The 20,420-nt window shown below is 42.9% G+C and overlaps 2 protein-coding genes across 2 annotated transcripts in view; one reads left to right on the top strand and one right to left on the bottom strand.

Annotated features, from left to right (window-relative positions):
* Positions 1-606: 606 nt before the first annotated feature.
* Positions 607-12,129, bottom strand: LOC117965151 (RNA-binding protein MEX3B-like). Its single transcript, XM_034910130.2, has 2 exons — positions 11,596-12,129; positions 607-8,824 (listed from the first exon to the last, which is right to left on the bottom strand). Exons 1-2 carry the CDS (start codon positions 12,038-12,040, stop codon positions 7,830-7,832), a joined length of 1,440 nt encoding a protein of 479 aa, XP_034766021.2. The 5' UTR covers positions 12,041-12,129; the 3' UTR covers positions 607-7,829.
* A 6,482-nt stretch (positions 12,130-18,611) lies between these two features.
* LOC117395483 (lamin-A) overlaps positions 18,612-20,420 on the top strand; it is a 49,196-nt gene continuing 47,387 nt past the window's right edge. The window contains exon 1 of the mRNA XM_033994410.3: positions 18,612-18,751. The gene's annotated coding sequence lies outside the window, so the exon portion shown is untranslated. The remainder of the gene's footprint in view (positions 18,752-20,420) is intronic.

Raw genomic sequence — 20,420 nt, 5'->3', positions numbered from 1 at the left:
ACGCGTCTGGGGGCAGGAGGATTGTAAACACCAGCATATTCAATCAGGGATGAACGTTTCGTTTTTAGTGGTTAGGTTTTGGTTTTGTTTTTTTCTTCTCCAGCTCCACACAGTGCTTGTGGGTCTCGGTTTGGGATGTGGGGAATCTCTGTACCTCGCAGTCATCACACTTGTGTTTGTTAATCCTTCATCTCATCCCTGTTTTGTTGTAACGGGATCATCTGATCAAATATGTAAACACTTCTATTTGTTTTTGTTTGCTATTGTACTTTTTACATGCTAAGCATTGGCGAGGCTTCAGGCAGGCCACTACAACAGCCAGAGAGAGCTGCTTTTTGTTGTTTTGACTTTATGTACCTGCTGAAACAGTTTCAAGTCTGTAATCAAACACCAATCGAATTCTGCTCAGTGTAATGGGGCTGTGATTCCTGCTGATTCCTGTAATCGCTAGAGTGAATTGTGTGTAGAGAGTAGATCTTGTGTTTGTTTTTGTTCATGTATTTTCTGTCTATACTGTAAATATATACATTTGATGTATTTCAGTAATATACAGTTTTCTTCTTAAATGATTTGTCAATTGTAAGTTAAGTAAAACAGACTAATAAATAAGGCTCTTTCATTTTTATTAGAAACATTTACAATACGTTTTTAAACAATCTTTTAAAAAAACAAAATACAAGAAACTAGTAATAATTATAATACGGTGTGTATATAAAAAAAACAATCACAGGTTACATGTGCTATAAAATGAGTAATGTTGCATGCTTGCGTCAACATGACAACATGGTACAAGGTTCAAAGAAGACAAAACACGAAGGCATATAATGGATTACACCCCTCGTCTCTTTCCAAACGGACTGGATTGAAGAATGTGATTCTATTTGATACTGACTGAACTAGTGCTAAAACCACTATGAGACTGGTGTGCAACTCGCTACAGTGCTGGTAGAGTTAATAAGCTATCAAGACAGTAAGACATTCAGACTGCAGTGAACCCCAATGATTTAAGAAACCGGGGCCGTGGGGAGAGCGGTGCGGTGCTATACCAAAATAAAGATTTTCCAATGCTTAAATATCCAATCTATTGAATTTGAAAACTTTTTTAACCAGCTTTTCATTCAGCCCTTCATCCTGGTTTTCTTGAACCTGTATAAAAAGTTGCTCACATTTCCAGCAGGGCTGGTAAGCTGAACAGCGTGAGATGCTGACAGCCTCTTGCAGCGTAACTGGACTCCTTTCCCTGCCCGACCTGAGGCATGACTAGCACCGCACTCTCCCGGTTTCTCAAATCCTGGCTTTCCTCTTCCGGGCCCCAGCGGCCGCCCGCAATGAGAATCTAGAACAAGCCCGGTGTCCACAGTAGAGGAACTTCGGGTAAAATCTGATGGTCCCGCTTCACTTCACTGGATTTGAAGCATGTGCGGGTCTGTGAATTTCATCATACATCTCTTACGTAGTGTGTGTATCAAAGTCTGGAAAAAACTACATTGTAAAGATAAGGTCATTTTAACGCACTGAAAGAATTTACACATAAATTTACACAATTTATTCCGGCACATGTTTTTGAATTTCAATAGATCCTAGGTAAATAGTTCCAGATGTAGTAGATGTATGTTTTTGCATGGTACGCTGTGTGTGTATATACACGTAACCAGACCTATATTATACACACACTGCTTTTAATATATAAATGAACCAACGGATGCGTTATTGGCTTGGAGCGCAAGTATTAAGGATAATATAGTAATGAAAATTAAAAACACCTGGGAAAGGGGAATACAAGATTACAATCTGCTTTAGGAAATAGCTTTCTTTCTTTAACAAATATTGACCTTTTAAAGAGTTAAAATTTATTTATAGATAAATACAGTATTTTTTTTTTTTTGGTTCTCTGAAGGGGTGTACACATCCAAAAATCAATACTCAAGTTATTTAATAGAAATAGTTAGCTTGCTCATTTATTTTTTTAAATATAACATACCCACAACTGCACAGCGGGTACTGTTCTACACCGACCACAGGGGGGCGCTGTGGTATATAAGGCGCATCAATGTATTCCTTCTTGGTCAACAGCTAATCAGGATTGGCTCCAATAGGGCCATTTGTTTTCAAAGGTGTGTGCGTGTGTGTAACCACACAGTGCCGCAGTGAGGCCGGTAGGGTTCCTATTGGATCCCTGTATTGTTTAGGCAGAAGTTGCATTTACTTTTTCTTTCTATGAAGAAAGTTTGAAAGAAATGTCAACCATATTTGTTTAGTTGGGCCCAAGACTTTTTTTTTTACAGCCTCCCAAAATACATGTTCTTGGTTATAGGTCGATAAGAAATGACAAAATACAGCGCTGTGTGTAGAAATCCTATTGCGATAAATTGCATATTCAGTAAAACCCGAAAGCGCAATCTTTTCAACCAATATTATTATTATTGATATTTTGAGCTGCTTCGGACTGGACGGGACAGCTTGTGTTTCTTCGTATTGTTCTATGATAAGGCTGTAACTCCCTCCCGATTCAGCAGAACCCCTCTCCCACAGGACCTGATCTCACCACCGGTTAAAAACACCACCACGCTCCCCCTTTCACAAGGAAGAAATAAAGGGTCTGTTTCGATTCTTTCTTTCAATGTTTGTAAACAGAACTTTTACTAAAAACCTGCATCCTTTGTTAGAAATATATTAACGTTTCATTGTCATCTTTTAATTAAAAAACAAATGGCTCAAGCAGTTACTGCTCATAAATAAAATATTTTAATTTTTCATAAATAACATTGACTGTTTCTTCATATGAAATAACCCATGTTAGCAAAATAGAATTTAAAAACTGTAATTAGAAAATGTTCCTCTTAAGTTGCTTTCTATAAATGCAACATACTGAAAATCAGATGAACCCAAAACTGCAGTGAAACCGCCAAAAATAGTTAAAACTAGAGCTGGTTTGCCTTAATATCTTCTATAGATCCTTCTCTAACTCTATCAGCGGTTTAAACGCCTCGTCCCTAACTACTAAACACTCCATTTAGAAACACTAAAAGAAACTTCAGCAGTCCAATGACAATCATTTCACCAGAAGTCTCTCAAGATCTTTAACACCCTCGATTGATCCCATAAGCAAGCTGGTTGCAGATTTAACAAGTGCTTGATAAAGCCACAATGGTCTTCAGCATGTTGCACCAACCCCATAGCCTATTCTATATGTGATAAACTCTTAATACAAGCTTCTGTGTGAAATAACATTTTAAAATGGCTTCACTGCGAGTAGAGGATTACAATAAATAAGTTTTTGTTCTTAATTATTTTAGTTAAGAATATAGGCTAGCCCTTAAATGACATATTTATATAAATGCAGCCCACCCTCCCCCTCTATGGAATCATATGCTACAGAACTAGAAGGTTGATTATTACAATAATGGAATATTAACTACCATAATTGGGTGATGTATTGGTTTGTCCGGTATGGGTCACATTTTAATGGTTGGTGCACTGGTGCCAAGTTTGGCTGTTTACTGCCCAATATGAAAATGATGGGCTCAGTTCAATGAAAGATATGCACATGCATGTTTAAGATCTTTGAGAGTCACAGGTTTTATTAGTAGATTTTTTTTTTTTTTGCATGAGCTTGCTTAACAAGTCTGTAAGTTGTGTCTCTGAGGCACGCTGGGGTTATACAGCGCTGGTACCCTGCGTACAGGACAGCACACAGGCCTGGCTCTCTCTCTATTAGACCAGCACGTTTCTAATGGACTCAGTGGTTCTCTGTATGCATGCATGACTATGCCAGCTATTAACCTTGTTTGTTTGTTTACAGTTGTCATGTCTTTACCAAATCTTTGGCTCTTTTCAGTCCTTGGTGTGTGTGTGTGTGTGTGTTTAACTATTTTATTGAATGCTTTTATTTTTGTCATTTGGCAACTAATATTGTAAAGTTTGCAAAACCAACCATACATAAAATACACACTGTGATAAATCTGACTATATCTAAACGTTAATGATATTCCGGTAACCATAATAATAAAGCATTTTCACATTTTACCAGATTTTAATAAACATTTAATAAACGCTACGTCTTAAAATACGTTTGGTTGACTTTTGATCATTTGTTTGCACACCGACAGCTACAAAATCATTCGTAGCAAGCCGAAACTTTCAGCGCTGCTACAACTATATATAGCATTGGAAATGAATAACGCACCGCACTCGAGATAGCCTTTTTCAGCAGAGTATCATTCACGTACCCAACACTGGTTAAAGAAACACGAGTTTGTAGAAACGAGTAAAGAGGAACGTCCTTTCCTAATGCAGTTCATCACGCCCTGCCTCGCTTCTTTCTGCACGCTGCGACAATAAAACCGACAGCTGTATGGAAATAGATTTTTTTTCAAGAGATGACGTCAGGCGGAGTCTCCTGTTCGAGATTTTAGCAAATTGGCACCAGTTTGCATTCGGTACCGTGTGTGGACGAAGCTCTGGTCGAAAAAGACATTGTGAATAGCTACCGCACAGAAAGACGGGAGCTCATTGAAAAACTCGACGGATTTTGGTTTATTATTTTGTATTGGTGTTATTTATTGTGTTCCTTTATTTTAGAGCTTTAAGCCGGTCTGGAAACAGGCACGGCGCAACCTGAAAAGGCTTCCCCTGTCCTGCATTTGGGTTCTGTCCCGCGCTGTGTGTATGCAGCGAGTTATCGGGTCAGGAGCGGCCGAAGCGCTTTAGCTGCACTGCACCGTGAGGCTCGCGCCGCACACGCTGGAAAAGGTGGGGAATAATTTGCACAGCAAAGGCGGTTTTATATCGACAGCTTTAATAAAATCGCAAATCTGCAGCCATTCCTATGTGCATGTAAAACTAGATTTGTAATTCTACAATATGCAGGAAAAAAAACAACAATAAAGCCGAATACTGAGGATATTTTACAAGGAACTATTTGACCCACTTTCTTATTATTATTTTAAATATTATTATTATTATTATTATTATTATTATTATTATTATTATGTGCTTTGAAAACAGAAATAGATTTATTTTTACTTTTAAAAGTCGCTGTAATATATTGCTTTTAATGCATGTATTTATTTTATGAATCAAATCAATGATGGATGTTTTCGATCTATTACTTTATTTTCTAAGGGCTTAATGAACGTTTTGAGCGCGTCGATACATTTATTTTATAGATTTTACGGGCTGTTGTAAAAATCTGATTTTATTGCAAAACGGCTCTGTGCAAGTTAAGATGAATATAAAAATAAAACTAGTGGGAACTGGCACAGTAACAAAACTAGCCAGCTTCTTTGTTCCTCCCTAACCGGACGGACAAGAGTGAACACGGCCTGACAATTCCATTTAAAACACCCCCGCGTTCAACATGATGGTATATTCCTACCTCCCCCTATTACGTGGTGAGGTGGAAACTACCTACAAAGCTCCCTTTTTAAATGACTGATTTTCAAATAGAAACATGCAATGCAATTTTGTTATCTAACAGATGCAATGGAGTTCAATGAGTGCCCTCTTTTTACTTCACTATCTATTGGAATTCCTGATTTTTTTTTACGGGGGGGCGGGGACGACATTACCACGCCCCCTTTTGCTCGCGCCCCTCCCCTCAAATTTAACAGCATACAAATTTCAAACTCTTTCAGGATCAATTTCCTAAATTCAATCTGAGTTATAGCGCCACTATATTTAATGCTAACACTGCACCAAGTTCCAAACACATCTTTATCACAGTTTATTTTTTTTGTTATTTGGAACTTTCAAAAGATAAAAGTGCCATCATTTGAATGATCCTTCACTTTACAGAAAGGGAACTGTAAAAGGGTTAGGGTTAAGAACTGAAAAAGGGATACACCTCTTGGCCTGATCTAGCTAGATTAGGTAGTCCAAGAAGGAATCAAAATGGAAAAACACAAGATTGGTTTACTTTAGTTATCTTTCTGTATTCAGGTCTGCAGAGTGAAAGTTATTTTTTGGGGGAAACTCTGATAAAGGAAAATAAATATATATATATTTTTTTTTCATTTGAAAATGAGTAATTTGTATAGAAGGGACATCATCTTCAACTACTGAGTTAGAGGTTGTTTAGAACAACGCCAGGCTCTTGCTATGAGTAAATCTGAATTTGAGACAACTTCAAATATATCAACACTTGAAGTGGACTCAGAAGTCACCATCAGTGGTCGGTTTGGTTAATAACAACATTTGTAATATTTTTTTTGTTTGTAATAAGGTGCTTATCTTTCATTTTCTTTATAATTCTGTTATTTTATTTTAGAAACAATTCATAAAGAGCCTGATTTGTACAGTTAGCTCAATGACACATTCCCCCAAATTCATGGCAGTTTTTCTTTTGTTCGAACACAGCAAAATAAAAACTAAGTACGTTTTGTTGACTTGAATGCTGGTGATGGGCGGGGTGGAGCGACGACACTAAAAGGCAGAGTGACTGTACTGGGACAAAACGGCCCCCCTTCTCCAAGAGGAACTCAGAATGGAAATTAAATACTACCTTTTCTTCTTTGGATTCACCTTGTATCATTCCCTGCCTCAGTCATCACATCCTGACTTTTTCAAAAAGCTAGAAGCACCCCTCTGACCTCAGTAGAGCTCTCAGAATCCTGTCTAACTGCTACACCCTAGTGCAAGCATTAACCTGTCCCCTGTGGATGCAGGAACACATAGAACAGATGTTATACTTCTTGCATTCGACAGGGGGTTCATGTTAACGGTTGCACTCTGGTGAGTTCAGACATGATTTCGAGAGCTCTACTGGGGTTCAGATGACAGGGAGCTCTATTAGATGTGATGCCAGACACAGAAAATGACAAGTAAGAAAAAACCACTCAAGATAACGAAGTTTGCTATTCTGAAAACGTATCTAGACTCCATCAAAACTGACTGTAAAAGCGTACAATACCTCACGAGTTAGAGCTTCTTGAATCTGGTACTCTGCGTCTCGACACTTCGAATGGTAGCGTAGATAGAATGCACACCAAAATAGTGCCGTCACCCCTCCCCTCACACACGTGCACTCAAACATACACACTCTCTATCTCTCTCTAAAGGCAGCAGGTTTTACAAACTCAGTGATAGGAGTGCTGGCCTCAGTGCGGAGTGTTCACATGGTATTTTTTGTTCTTGCTCACATTTTAAAACCTGTTTTAAACATTCATAATGTAATAATTCGATTTGGGTTTGGAATTGCTTTAGTTTTGAACAGCCTCTGCATTTCCTCCAAGACACCAAGCAGACCATCGTTAGCAGTGGATTACACCGACGGAGATCTGAGCCGAAACCTTCTCGAGGAGCTTTTGAAGTTACGGGGAGTATAAGAAACTCCCGCTGCTCTCACTGCAATGCCATGCAGGTGTGTCAGTAAAGAGGGATTTGAAAACGCTAGCAAGAGCTCCTGTCAAGTCCCTGGTCAGTCCCTCCCAAGACGCCCAGTCTAGCGGTACCCTGTGTAAGAAAATGAGAAGAACCTGGGCGCCTTGGCTGGGGTGACTACTTTACAATCTGGGACTGATGCTACTGTTGCAGAGTGCTTTGATCGAGTCAGGGTTTTAATAGGAGCAAGAAGAGCTGCTATCAAATAAGAACTGCTGCCACCCCCTCTGGAAAACAGCTTTCACATCAATTGCGCTGTTTGTTCACAGAGCAGAATATTAACAGTAATTATAATCATCATCATCATTAGAAGTGCTGCGTATTTAAAAAAAAAAATGAACCGATTTTTTAAAAAGCTGTAATTATTAAAAAAAAAAGTACAAAATATATAAAAAAAGAAGAAATAAAAAAATATTTTTGCGGGTTAAAAAAACAAATAAAAAATAAAATTAAGAGAATATCCGAATGGCCTGTGTGACCAGCGTGTGGCACACAGGGCACTCGGGGTGTGCCAGCTCGCAGATCCGGATGGCGCACTCCATGCAGAACAGGTTGTGCCCGCAGGGCACCAGGGCCGCGGTCACCTTGCTCTCGAAGCAGGTCATGCAGTCCCGCGCACTGGGTGGGGAGCTCGGAACCGGCAAGCCCGGGGAGGGACCCAGCCGGCTGGGGAAGGGCTCGCTGTGCGCCCGCCGGGCCTGGGCGTGCCCCGCTGAGGGAGTGCCAACGGCGCCGCACGGATCCTGCAAACCCAGGGCCAGGGGCAGGCCTCCGAAGCTCTTTGAGCGCTGCTGGGGGTAGAAGGCCACTGCTTTGGGGTACTCCGGGTCTCCCCAGCAGTCGCTGGAGGGGTAATAAGACTTGTCGCTGGCGAGCTCGGCGGGGTCCTCGCTGTACAGGGGGTCGGGGAGGCCGCTGTCTTGCCGGTAGCTGCTGCGGTTTCCCTGGAGCCCCCAGACTTGGTGCAGTCGGTTCTCCAGCAGGCAGTCATTCTCGTTGTTGGGATCGTGGAGCCCCCCAGTGCGGAAGGCGATGTGGGATTCGATCTCCTCCTTGGCGCGCTCCGCGTTCCCTGGGGAGCCGGTGATCTCGAAGACGGGGTCACGGTCCCGGCTGGGGGTCACGATGTAGGTGCAGGTCTGCTGCTGGATGCGTTTGATGGTGGATCCCTTGGGCCCCACCACCAGCCCCACCACCCTGTAGGGCACACGCACCTGGATGGTGGTCTGGCCCGGCATGCTGGGCGGGGAGCCAGCGAAGCTCACCCCCAGCTTATTGCGAGAGGCCCTCAGCATGGAGAAGTGCTCGGCCGCAGAGATGATCTCGCGCCTGGCCAGGGCCACATCCTCCTTCCTGCCGGTGATCAGAAACACAGGCTCCTCTCCGCGCACCGGGGTCTTGATGTAGGTGTTGGTTTTGGCGCGGAGAGCTTTGATCTTGCAACCTGTAGCAGGAGGCAGAGAAGAGGAGGTAAGCTGGGATGTTTTATTTTAAATGATCCAGATCGTGAAATTGTCTTTGTTTGGCGATCCCTTATTAAAAGTATTTTAAACAGGGAACCCCAAACTAAACACTGAGGAAAATCAAAAGCAAGAAAAACCGTACTTCACTGAATGCAACGGCTTGAATATAATACTGTCTGCAAGTATGATAAGGCCTGTCAGTGAACCTCTGTACATTAAATATACATGCTTCACAAACGAGAACCTCTCATGCAAAAGAGTGTTCCATAAATCACATATCTTTAGTACCACTGGATTTTGCACTGTAACAAAGAAATACATAATAACACAGAAAGAAAAAGCATTAATAAAACTTCACAGTTTGGGGTTCTAAAAAAAATAAAGAATAAACATTAAGATAAGATTAGTGAAGAAGTTATTTGGTTAAATCTAATTTTTCAGTTTCAATTTCTGTTTTGTTCCCTGGCCTAGCAGTGCAGAAACAGAGACAAACTTCACAGACTCTAGATCCAGATATTCTCAAACACTTGTGCAAGAATGTCCTTACCAGGTTTCACCACACTCGGATAAGCGGTTCTCCCGATTTATGTCCACTATATCACCTCATAGCTGGGGAGATGCTCTTTTTGGTGCAGTTTGCCTTAAAAATCATCCTGATCAGGCTGGTTTTAGCACTAGTACCAATGCATGTGCTGGCTAGTGCAGGGTTACAAGTTCAGCTCAGCTTACGGACCCCTCTCTCCCCTTCTATTGTGGATCATAGTTCTCGGGCTTGTTTTTCTATGTTAATTTAAAATATGCAAATGCATTGCTATTGATAAAAGTGCTTCTGCTGTAGGCACATGATCCAGCGAGACTACTGGAATGAGTCTGAACTACAACACCTGCGGTGATTAGGAACCAGAAAACAGCAACAGCAGCTTTCCACCTGCAGCCCTGCCTTTGAAATACAGTCTCAAATACAAGCAAAGAACCAAAAGATCTTCAGCAGGGCAGTGCTAACATCAACATCCCTAGTGCTGAGGAGAGGACATTGAGTTAGTACCATTAGGGGTGAATTTGAACTTCACAGCATGCAGTAATTTGGTACCAGGACACAGCAGTAGTGGTAACTCTAGATCTGAAGAATTTATATGCATGTCTAAAAATACCTTCAAGTTTAAAAGCCTTGGTAGCTCTCATTTAGAGGATGGATTTGCCATATCTAAAATAATATGTACACACACTCACACTGAGACAGACACACATGCACACACAGCAATACACACCAAGAGACACACACAGACACTCACTCACACAGCCACACTCCTTAAGGCTGTATGGTCCAGTGGTTAAAGAAAATGGCTTGCAACCAGGAGGTCCCCAGTTCAAATCCCAGCTCACTCACTGACTCATCGTGTGACCCTGAGCAAGTCACTTAACCTCCTTGTGCTCCGTCTTTTGGGTGAGACGTAATTGTAAGTGACTCTGCAGCTGATGCATAGTTCACACACCCTAGTCTCTGTGAGTTGCCGTGGATAAAGGCGTCTGTAAAATTATAAATTAATAAGGAAGCAGGGCTTGATGCCTGACTCCAGGGCATAGCGAGTGACTGCTCTCTTTGGGGAATAGCTCCACTGAGAGTGAGTGAGAGAGGGGGATGAAAGAGGACTGCGGGACGGGGCTCTGTGACCGTCTGGCTCCCTTGTGTGGCCCCCGAAACCAGACCCTCTTAAAGAATAGCAGCTTCAACAGAGAGTTAAACTGAGATGGGGGTGGGGAGGCTATGCAATATATATAATATAATCTGGGAGCAAAATGCAGTGGGCAGGGATATTTTAATGAAAAAGATAAACTGGAGTTAACCTGGCTTCAGTTTACAATAGGCTAGTAAAACCGACAGCATGTTTTTTTAAATGTCTATTCGGGGAATGATATTTCACGTGAGGTGAACTGCATATGCTGTAGACTTTGAAGAATGGTGTGTCAGCTTTTACTGTGGGGTTTGAGTTCAAACTGAATCCACGGCAGCATCCCAGTCTGACGCATATTGGGTGTGTTTAAACATGCTGCTGGGTTATTATTTCACGTCTTAACACAAAGTCAAGGCCAACTTAACCTCGTTTATCTTTATAAACGATAATAAATTGCGTAAAAAAACACGTGGATGCTGTTTCAAGTTGTTCGTTAAGAGCCGGTGACACGGTTACCATTGTCCACATTTTAAGAGCACGCTGTTCCCCAAACAATACCCCGCTCCCAGACTGCACACAAACAACGGGTCGACTCGAGTATACCCGCATAAAAAAACATATAAGAAAGAAACCTGGCCTTTTCTATCTGTATAAATACACGGATAGATAGGCGTCTTCGGTGTTGAATTTCGACTCCTTTTTCAGTTCAGACAGTTTCCATAAACTCGTGCCGAGTATAACACAGCGAGCATGACAAAGAGAAGGGTGCTCCGCGCTGCTCAATGTGAATGTGCGGCACGGCCAGGGGTGCTACCAACACGGTGAAAAACAACCGCACAGAGCTCGGAAAAAAACCAACAAAGCGGCATTTCTGTCTGCAGTTTAACTAACAGGGAGTTATAACACTTATTGCTTGAGAGAGAGGCAGCGTGGTTATTTACAACACCGCTGCCTGTCGAGCAAAACAAACCGCCCTCCAAAACAATAGCCACCACTTCCCAGAACTTAACAGGTACTCAGTATGTCTGTTATTACAGCATTAATGATAAAAACATGTGTTTTATTGTCTTTTTCATTACCTTGTCTGCCGACTATTTCGGCCACATGTTCGGAACTGGGCACAGGGACGCACTCGGTAATGTTGCAGCCCCTTCCTTTGCATTCACCGGACCCTGCTTCGTACAGGGCGCATAACTTGCTCTTCCCTGACAAAAGCCCGGTTTCCCCGCAGCCGTTTCCTCCTCCTCCTCCGCCGCCGGTGTGGTGGTTGTTATTGTGGTTATTGTTGTTAGTCCGGTCCTGTGCCCTGGTTCCCCCCGGACCTCCTCCGCCGCCGCCGCCGTCGTCGGTGTCCCCGAGCCCCAGGAGCGACAGCTGGCCCAGCGCGACCCTCAGGGCACGGGAGTCCTCCTCCTCGTCCGGCGGCACTAGCAGCCCCTCAGTCCCAAATCCAGAGCCGGCCAGAGCCCCGCCGTAGCCCCCATTCTTCTTCATGATCCCTGCTAAAACCAGCAAACTCGGCATGACTAACAAAAGACGAGTCTGAAACAAAGAGACTGGAGACAGACTGAACAACGGCACCCTCTGCCGCCGCCCCCCTCCCTTCACACAGTCCCCCACTCTCCCGCAGCTCCTCCCCCGGCCCAACCCCTTTCTCTCTCCTTTCGCTTGTTTTCTTTCTTTCGTCTCGGCTCTTCTGCTGCAATCAGTCTGTCTAGCAGGGCCTGGCCGCCGTTCGCTCCACCCAGCCTCGACTCCCCCTCCCATTCCCCGACGCTGCCCGCCTGTGTGTGCCTGTCACTGCGCTCCGCGGCGGGCAGCACACCTCATTCTTCGCTCGCTGTCTGTGTTACAGAAATACGCATCCCACCCCTTCTTCCTAACCCCCTCCGAATAACACCATCTCCCCTTGTCTGCCCCAGTTCCCAGTAACGGGTCTCCCAGATAGCTAGGGCACAGACTGCCACGCTGGTCCACAAATAAGGAGGAGGCTGTGTGGTCCAGTGGTTAAAGAAAAGGTCTTGTAACCAGGAGGTCCCCGGTTCAAATCCCACCTCAGCCACTGACTCATTGTGTGACCCTGAGCAAGTCACTTAACCTCCTTGTGCTCCGTCTTTTGGGTGAGATGTAATTGTAAGTGACTCTGCAGCTGATGCACAGTTCACACACCCGAGTCTCTGTAAGTCGCCACGGATAAAGGCGTCTGCTAAATAAAACAATAATAAATAGACAACAACACTAAACATGAAATAACACGGGGGGTCAGCTGGGTTTCAAACTTAAGCGCTCGCACTTATCACGCAAGCTGTGCCTTTGTTAGGAAGAGAACACACCATACAGAACATATAAGCACATTCTACTGAATGTGAACCCTGTACTCTCCCTCGCCCCCCCCCCCCTTATCCAGGAAGGAAATGCAGATGAGGGGGGTCGTTTTCTCCACGTCTGCTAGTTTGGAAAGTGGCAACATTTTAAAAAAAAAAGTGATTTCAACTGTCATGTATTTGAACATTCAGCAGCCCCGCCCCGCCCTCGTCGCTTTGTGATATTCTGGATACAGAGCGATGCTGTCGAAGACGTTTTGCAGGAGGGGGCGGGTTTAAGGCAGCAGTTTGTTAGACAATCTGTTTGCAGCTCATTTGCAGCAGTCAGCCCCCCCCCCCCCTCTTCCCAATCCACATCCATCCCGTTTCTCGTAACCCGACACCCAGCGCCAGCACTGCACGTGCACATGCACAGTCCCGACTCGAACAAAGAACAAGCTCGCTGCGCGCGGGCGGCTTCTGAGCTTCTCGGGGTGCGACTGTGCTGAGGAGACCACGCCCACCCGCCCCCCCTGCGTGCTGGGACCGTCCCGAAAATAAAAACACGCTCTTATTATATTAGTCGTAGTAGTGGTAGAATCGGAAATGTAGACACATGGATACTGTTATTATTATTATTATTATTATTACACTATGTAACACAATTTTTGTTCCTGGGTAGTAGGTGTTATTTCCTAATTGCTTATGCCTCAAAAGTATAGAAAATGGCTATTATTCCCCACAAACTTTGCTTTTGTGACCAGGACAGTGATATTTTGAAATTTTGAAAAAAAAAAAAAATTGTTACACGGTGTTATTATTATTATTATTATTATTATTATTATTATTATTATTATTATTATTATTATTATTATTCTTTCCGCCAACAAAACCTTAAAAGTTGCATAAAATGAAAACCGTTGCACGAAAACTCTTGAAATTTCACAGAGTTGTAGACGCCGATGGAAACTAATGTCCACTGCTGAATGAATGCGATTGGTCACATGGTTTGGCAGCCATATTGAATTTTACGACAAATTTTGAACAATTTACAAACGTCTTCTTGTCGGAAACCACTTATCGCAGAGTTCTGAGACTTGGTACACATGGTTAGGGATTGACCAGGATGCACGGTGCTCGTGGGCCAATCATATTTCAGCATTGCTCTAGTTGCATATATTGCGCACAAACTATCTTGAAACTTCACAGAGTGCCTGAGTGAATGGATGGCAACCAATCAAAATGCTTAAATTTCATAATAACTCATTGGAAGCTGTAAAGTTGCTTGTAACTTGGATCAGGCTTCCTTTTGTTTTGCTGGCAACACACTAGTTGTGCACTAGATGGTGCTGGCTCTTACTAATATAAGGACACGTTGGCTGATCTAGCCTACATTACACATGTCTGTGGCAAAAAAAGTAGAACTGAAAAGCAGCTCCTGAACTTCATTAATCGGACAGATTTTAAAACCCCAGTGTTTGGATAATTGCAATAAGAAGAACTCTGAATGATTACAACACTCATACACATACAAGGGGGCAGGAACACAATACTATGAAAGATCATTAGAAGCTCCTTGCTGATGAAAGCAATGGTACTTAACATACATTAGGGATGCACAGTGCCCCCTATGGACAGCAGAAGGAAGTGCGCATCATGTGGTGTCCCCAGATGATCTCATAACCCCCTACAGTCTTAGCGAGACGTTATTCACAGGCTGTCACCCCATTCTAATATCCAATGTCACATGACAGAGTGAAGACATTATATTCAAATGTATCATCTTGCAAAGCATGCATGGCTACTGTACGCTAAAGCATGATGTCACCGTTCTCTGCAGCGATGAGATCATCACAATGCAGTGATGAATAGCTGTATTTTTTTCACATGACAACAGGTTGGTTATTGAAGGCCATATCTTGGGGGCTTGGAAACTGTACACACAGTTTCTAATCTTGTATTTCTGAGCTGTTTGATAACCTGTGTGTTCTCTGAGCTTCTCTGTTAATGTTAGTTAGAAGCCTGGACATCCTAATATAGGGAATCCTGGACATGCGAATGCTCCTGATACAGGGAAGCCTAGACATGCTAATGCTCCTAATAATTAGCAGAAGGAAGCCTTCCTACTGGATGCATGTAGAATTACATTGCGGTTTCAGAGAGTTTTCTAGACAAAGAGAAGGAGATTGATCAATTTTATTGGACTAATAAACAATGATTCAATCACAAGGTCTCTTCTTCAGGTGGAAGTAGGAAAGCGAGATAGTTGTTTTGAAATGGCTGGTTTTAACCATGCTGGTCTGTTGATGGTGGCCTTAATACAGGGGTGGTATTAATATGTGCAAGATAAACCGTTAAGAAGCAGAGAAATCATTCTGATGTTTGCATCATTCTCAGTGGCTCTTATTGCAATCAATCAAGCACACCATTTTTTATATCATTTTTTTTTATGTCGCTGCTCTTTAGTCCTGCCTAAATATAAGTGAACTAGACCGATCAGCCAAAGTAGAACTAAAACACAGCGTCATCTAGTGAACAGCTCATTTGGAAACACGTTTTCTGTTGTATTGCTTGCAATACACAGCTGCGCACTAGGTGGCGCTGGTGTTTCTAATAGAAAGACACTCTGGCTGATCTAGCCTGTTACACATGTCTACAATTAGAACTGAAGAGCACCTCCTGAATTCAGTGAATAATAAATAAAAGAGAACTCACATAATACGATTTTAATCAGGCAAGGAATTCAATATTAGTATGTATTACTTTTAAACCCAGTCAATATGATGATTCGGTATGGTGCCTGTATCTTTAAGACCCCACCCCTCTTTTGTTGTGGGAGGGGTTTGTCAAAGATGATGTCATGTAGTGGGCAATTCAGGTGTACATAATCATTGTCTAGACGGAATCACAGGGGACCAATTATATAATTCCCCCTTGGGGAGGGTAAGCTGTGCCGCACAATCAGTGTCGCCAAAGTGGCTAGCTGGATTAACCCTTCGCATTCCCACATGAACCCTAATGCCCATTAATTCAGCAAACGTCAGCAGAAAACTCTGTAAGACGTTTGTTGACCATTCAGGTGGGCCGAATGGCCGCCTCTCGTTCTAGAATTTCATCTGTTCTTATCCCACACCGTCGGCTCACTGATATGTTGGATAGACAGTAGACAAAGAGAAGGAGAGGCGATCCCTTTTATTGGACTAACTAAACAATAATTAATCACAACCTTTCAGACCTCAAAGGTCTCTTCTTCAGGTGAAAGCAGGAAAGACAGAAAATGTTATTACAAAAGTCCTCATCATAGGAGGAGGTCTCTTGCAGTGTTCGGTTGTCAGGTGCTTCCGTAGCCACGCTGTTTGGGCCTCCCACAGATAAGGGACGTCAGTGAGGGATAGTTCACTACTTGTCTCTTCAGCGACCCCTGCTGTTCAGAGACTAGACAGACCGGTCCTGCAGAGCGGAGTACTCGCTGTTGCTGCCTCGGTTCGGCGGGTGAAACGAGGTGCTTGATTTGACACCGAGGACGTAGGTTGTCCGTTAAAACGTGTTCTCTGTTGCTAAACTTTCAAAACGATTTGCACCCCTGATATAGCGAGTTGTTCCTCCAATTTCAAAAAAGGGTTAAAAAAAAATAATAATTGGACGCCCTCAATTATTTTTAAAAAGAAAAAAAAATACGAATGGGCACCTGTGGAATAAACACCTTGCAGTCTCGCCAGCACGCGGGCAGTCCGTGGACTACACCCTATTGACAATGCTATGGCAGGTGTTCCTATTTTTTTGTCCGTATGCACTAGCTGCGCTGCGCTGCTGACAGAGCGATCTGGCCTGCTGTGTAAACCCACGCCTCGCTCCCCGGGCTCGGAAGGTGTTTAACGGTTACTCACGCGTTCAGGTGCGCGCTGATTGCAGAGGAGGGGAGCGCCCCGGTCCTCCGGGAACCGGGATCCGGAAAAGATGACTTCATCGTGCTGTTCTGGGCAATGAGATCATCGCGCTGTGCGCGCAGCTCCGCCCGCTGTTCCGTGTGATGACACCCTCCCGCTTCTCTCACTCCACCGTTGATGAAACATTCCGGGAATATAATATAACACTATAGAACAAAACAATACTGCGAATACACGCGGTTTTATCAATGACATGCCAGATTAAGAAGTCCCGTGGTCCCGTCCCCTGGTATTTTTCATATTGGTTCTTCTCGGAGTTAGAATTGCAACTGCCCGTTTTGCGGTTGCTCTCAGTTTACAAACAAGGGAGACAAACAGGTTTACTTTTCTAGTTTAAAATACAATAGAAAAAGCCTCGCCTGTTTTATGTTTTTATTTTGTCTTTGATTTCCCCTTCAATCCATATGAATCCCCCAAATGCCTTTCATCCAGGAGGCTTGACTTGGAATCCATCTACACCGATCAAGCCTGGCGGGAGGGGGGCTGCACTGGCCTTTACCCTCCCACCAGAAGAGGCGAGAAAACCGGCTTGAGATGCTTCCCCTTGCCGTGGCGCTTCAGGGACCCATACCGGTCCATGCACCCCACGAGTGGCTTGTCAGGGAACCGCGTTGGACCATCGGTCATTCGGGTCGGTAAGCGGGTTGCAACTTTGACAACTTCAAGTGAGTAAATTGAACCCTCTAATAATACAAAGTCAGCTCGAGGAGACCTAAATAAAAGCAGCACGCACCGCAGCTGTCATTTTTCAAACATATTTCCAAGGAATTTGTTGCTAGAAAGCAAAATGATAAACAAAAAACAAAAAAACAAAATCTAAGCAGAAGCAACAATGGAACATGATAGATATTACACATACGAATACACGAAACAGGTAATTATATATCATGGAATGTAAGAGCTCGCTGTTTAAATACGGTATGTGCATTTCATTATTTCCCAGAAGTGTCCCATTTATTTAAAACTAAACCCGAACCAGACACCAAATCATTTTTTTCTTTGAGAAACATCAGCACACAAGCTGTATTGATGTCATTTGATACATTACATGAGACTTTTTTTTTTTGCAGTTAACAAAATGGGAGTAAGTTATCATAACAATATAGTTAAAGAGAAAAACCAACAGGGAGATCCCAGGTTAAAATGCTTTAAAACATTTAGCCTGTCCTCAAATTAGGACATTGTCTGGTTTAAATGCCAGCGTGCTTGCTGGGTCAGAATCACAGGTTTGCGACTTCCAACTGCAATTCCTCCATATAGTACAATAAATACGGGGAAAAGTACCGTACCATTTACATAGCCCAGATATCTTTATTTTTCATCTACGATCAAGGCCGTATCCAGCTATGAGGCATCCGTTGAAATCATAATTTTTTATTTACGCTCTGTTCCACCTTGCTTAAGCGCCTGTGGGAGCAGCAGTGTGGAGTAGTGGTTAGGGGCTCTGGAATCTTGACCGGAGGGTCGTGGGTTCAATCCCCAGTGGGGGACACTGCTGCTGTACCCTTGAGCAAGGTACTTTACCTAGAGTGCTCCAGTAATAACCCAACTGTATAAATGGGTAATTGTATGTAAAAAATAATGTGATATCTGTAAAATGTGATATGTTGTAACAATTGTAAGTCGCCCTGGATAAGGGCGTTTGCTAAGAAATAAATAAATAAGTTTTCATGGATGGCTTCTGCCCTGAAGATAGTCAGCAGACTCCACGGGACTATTTTTGTATTAAAAGTGCATATTGTAACTTTAAAGGACACATTATTGATTGTACTGTTTGGTGTGTAACTTTGGGACTAAATAAAGCGCTCGCTCGGCTCTATGATCAGCGGAGGAGTGCGGTTTCGAGGAGCGCTTCTTACTCAGGTGATGTTAAACGGCGGGTTAATTAGCTTTTGTCCCTCCCCCTGAAAATGGGAACACCTCCCCAGACAACACGCACTGTCCTCGTCTTCAGAGCTCGGTGACAACCAAAATATCCACTTCAGGTAAATAAATACACCGTTATCTCCTGCTTTAAGGACCGGCGCTGCGTTTATCAGGTTATAAAACGAATAGCACGTCTATTTCCAGAACGAAGTGGCGACCAAAAACAAACCCTCCATTTTCATAAGGGTCTAGTAATCTTCGCCTGTGTGGGAAACCAGCAAATATATCATTAAACCTGTCAATACACGAACATAAACATGGTGTTTTGTTTGTTGTGATACCGATGCTGTTTTAGTCTCTTAAAGTTAAATTAAACCTCAAAGTTAGATAGCAGTGGTGGCCCTCGCAAAAATTCATATTAGGCCGCGTTTGTTTTTTTTTTTATTATTATTTGTATTTATCTTTTTATGTTATTGTGTGAGCGCCCCCTCAGAACACGAGACAGAACTCTGTCGCCAAACATTGTACATTTGTTGTCGCATAAAAAATAAAAAAATAAAATCCCTTAAAAAATGAACGTCGCTTTCCTTCTAGAAATGTGAATCATGACGCAGCCGGTCCTGCTGTGGGACGAGTGGTTCAGATACAATATACGGGGAATCATCGTACTTTCCATTTAGTTCATTCGGATTCAGAATGATTGTTTAAATAACAATTCGTTTGATTTGTAAACGTGTTGCCATATATTTGTATCTTAAAGGTTTAAACCCAAAGCAAGCAGTCTTTATTTTGAAAACTCATCAGATATCCATGCTAGGTACACTATATTACAATTAAAGTGCCGTACTCTGTATGGCCACAGGGTGGCGGTAGAGATCTAGCTAAAGGATCTAAATAAGCGCTCTTGCCTCCACGCACCGCAGATTGCTCTCAATAACGCGGGGGATTAAACCTTAGCAGGTTTCATTATAAATAAACAAGCTGTTGACAAACTCTAAATTGACATATAGATAATTAGTTACGCTTCTTAAAGACATGTAAGTTTAGGAAGGTTGGTGGTCCAGTGGTTAGAGAAATTACCAGTAGATTCCCAGTTATAAATCACAGCTCAGCCTCTGACTCACTGGGTGTGTTCAAGGAGATCATTCTGTGCAGAATCTGACCAGTTTAGCCAATGATCTTCTAAGAATGATCTCCGTGAACACACCCATTGGCTAAATTGGTCAGATGGGTAGTCATCACTGTGAGGGTGCTGAGTGTGTTTCAGACTGGGATCCCCTTGTTGCAATGGGTAGACATCACTGTGAGGGTGCTGCGTTGACACTGCTGGTTGCTAGGTGTGGCCTGTTTTAACAGTTTAGACAGGAGTGAGTAACACAGGAAGTCCTTTTAGAATTCCAGTGCTGTGTATGCCAAGCTGTCCCGCTGTAACTAAATTAGAGCTCTGAGTAACATGAAGCAGAAAATCACCATGATGTGCAGAACAAAGAATCCACATGCCCTGTGCTAAAAATGCCCTCCACAAGTTTCATCCCACGCAGAGAAGCAGCTCTCTAGATACAGGTTCATCAAGTATTGCTGGCATGAACATCGGTTTTCATGTTCACATATTCTTTAAAACATTTGAATGAATATTCTTACATGTTTGAATTATTGAGCAATATAATTCGTACCATATTATAGTAAAGAAATCTCTGTTGAGCAAAGGAACATCATCATTAAAGACAGGAAAGTTAAAGAGTACAGTGGGTGGTACTGATTTCAGAACTCCTCTATGCATTGGCTTTC

This window comes from Acipenser ruthenus, chromosome 35 (assembly GCF_902713425.1).
Source record: "Acipenser ruthenus chromosome 35, fAciRut3.2 maternal haplotype, whole genome shotgun sequence".
Lineage (NCBI taxonomy): Eukaryota > Metazoa > Chordata > Actinopteri > Acipenseriformes > Acipenseridae > Acipenser > Acipenser ruthenus.
This window is presented reverse-complemented; position numbering and strand designations above follow the sequence as displayed.

What these genes read in the sequence shown, in the direction of transcription:
- LOC117965151 (XM_034910130.2), bottom strand. Translation starts at nt 12,040, where the DNA reads ATGCCGAGTTTGCTGGTTTTAGCAGGGATCATGAAGAAGAATGGGGGC. An exon ending in CGAAATAGTCGGCAGACAAG is followed by an intron (nt 8,825 to 11,595) that starts GTAATGAAAAAG and finishes CTCCTGCTACAG; the next exon opens with GTTGCAAGATCAAAGCTCTC.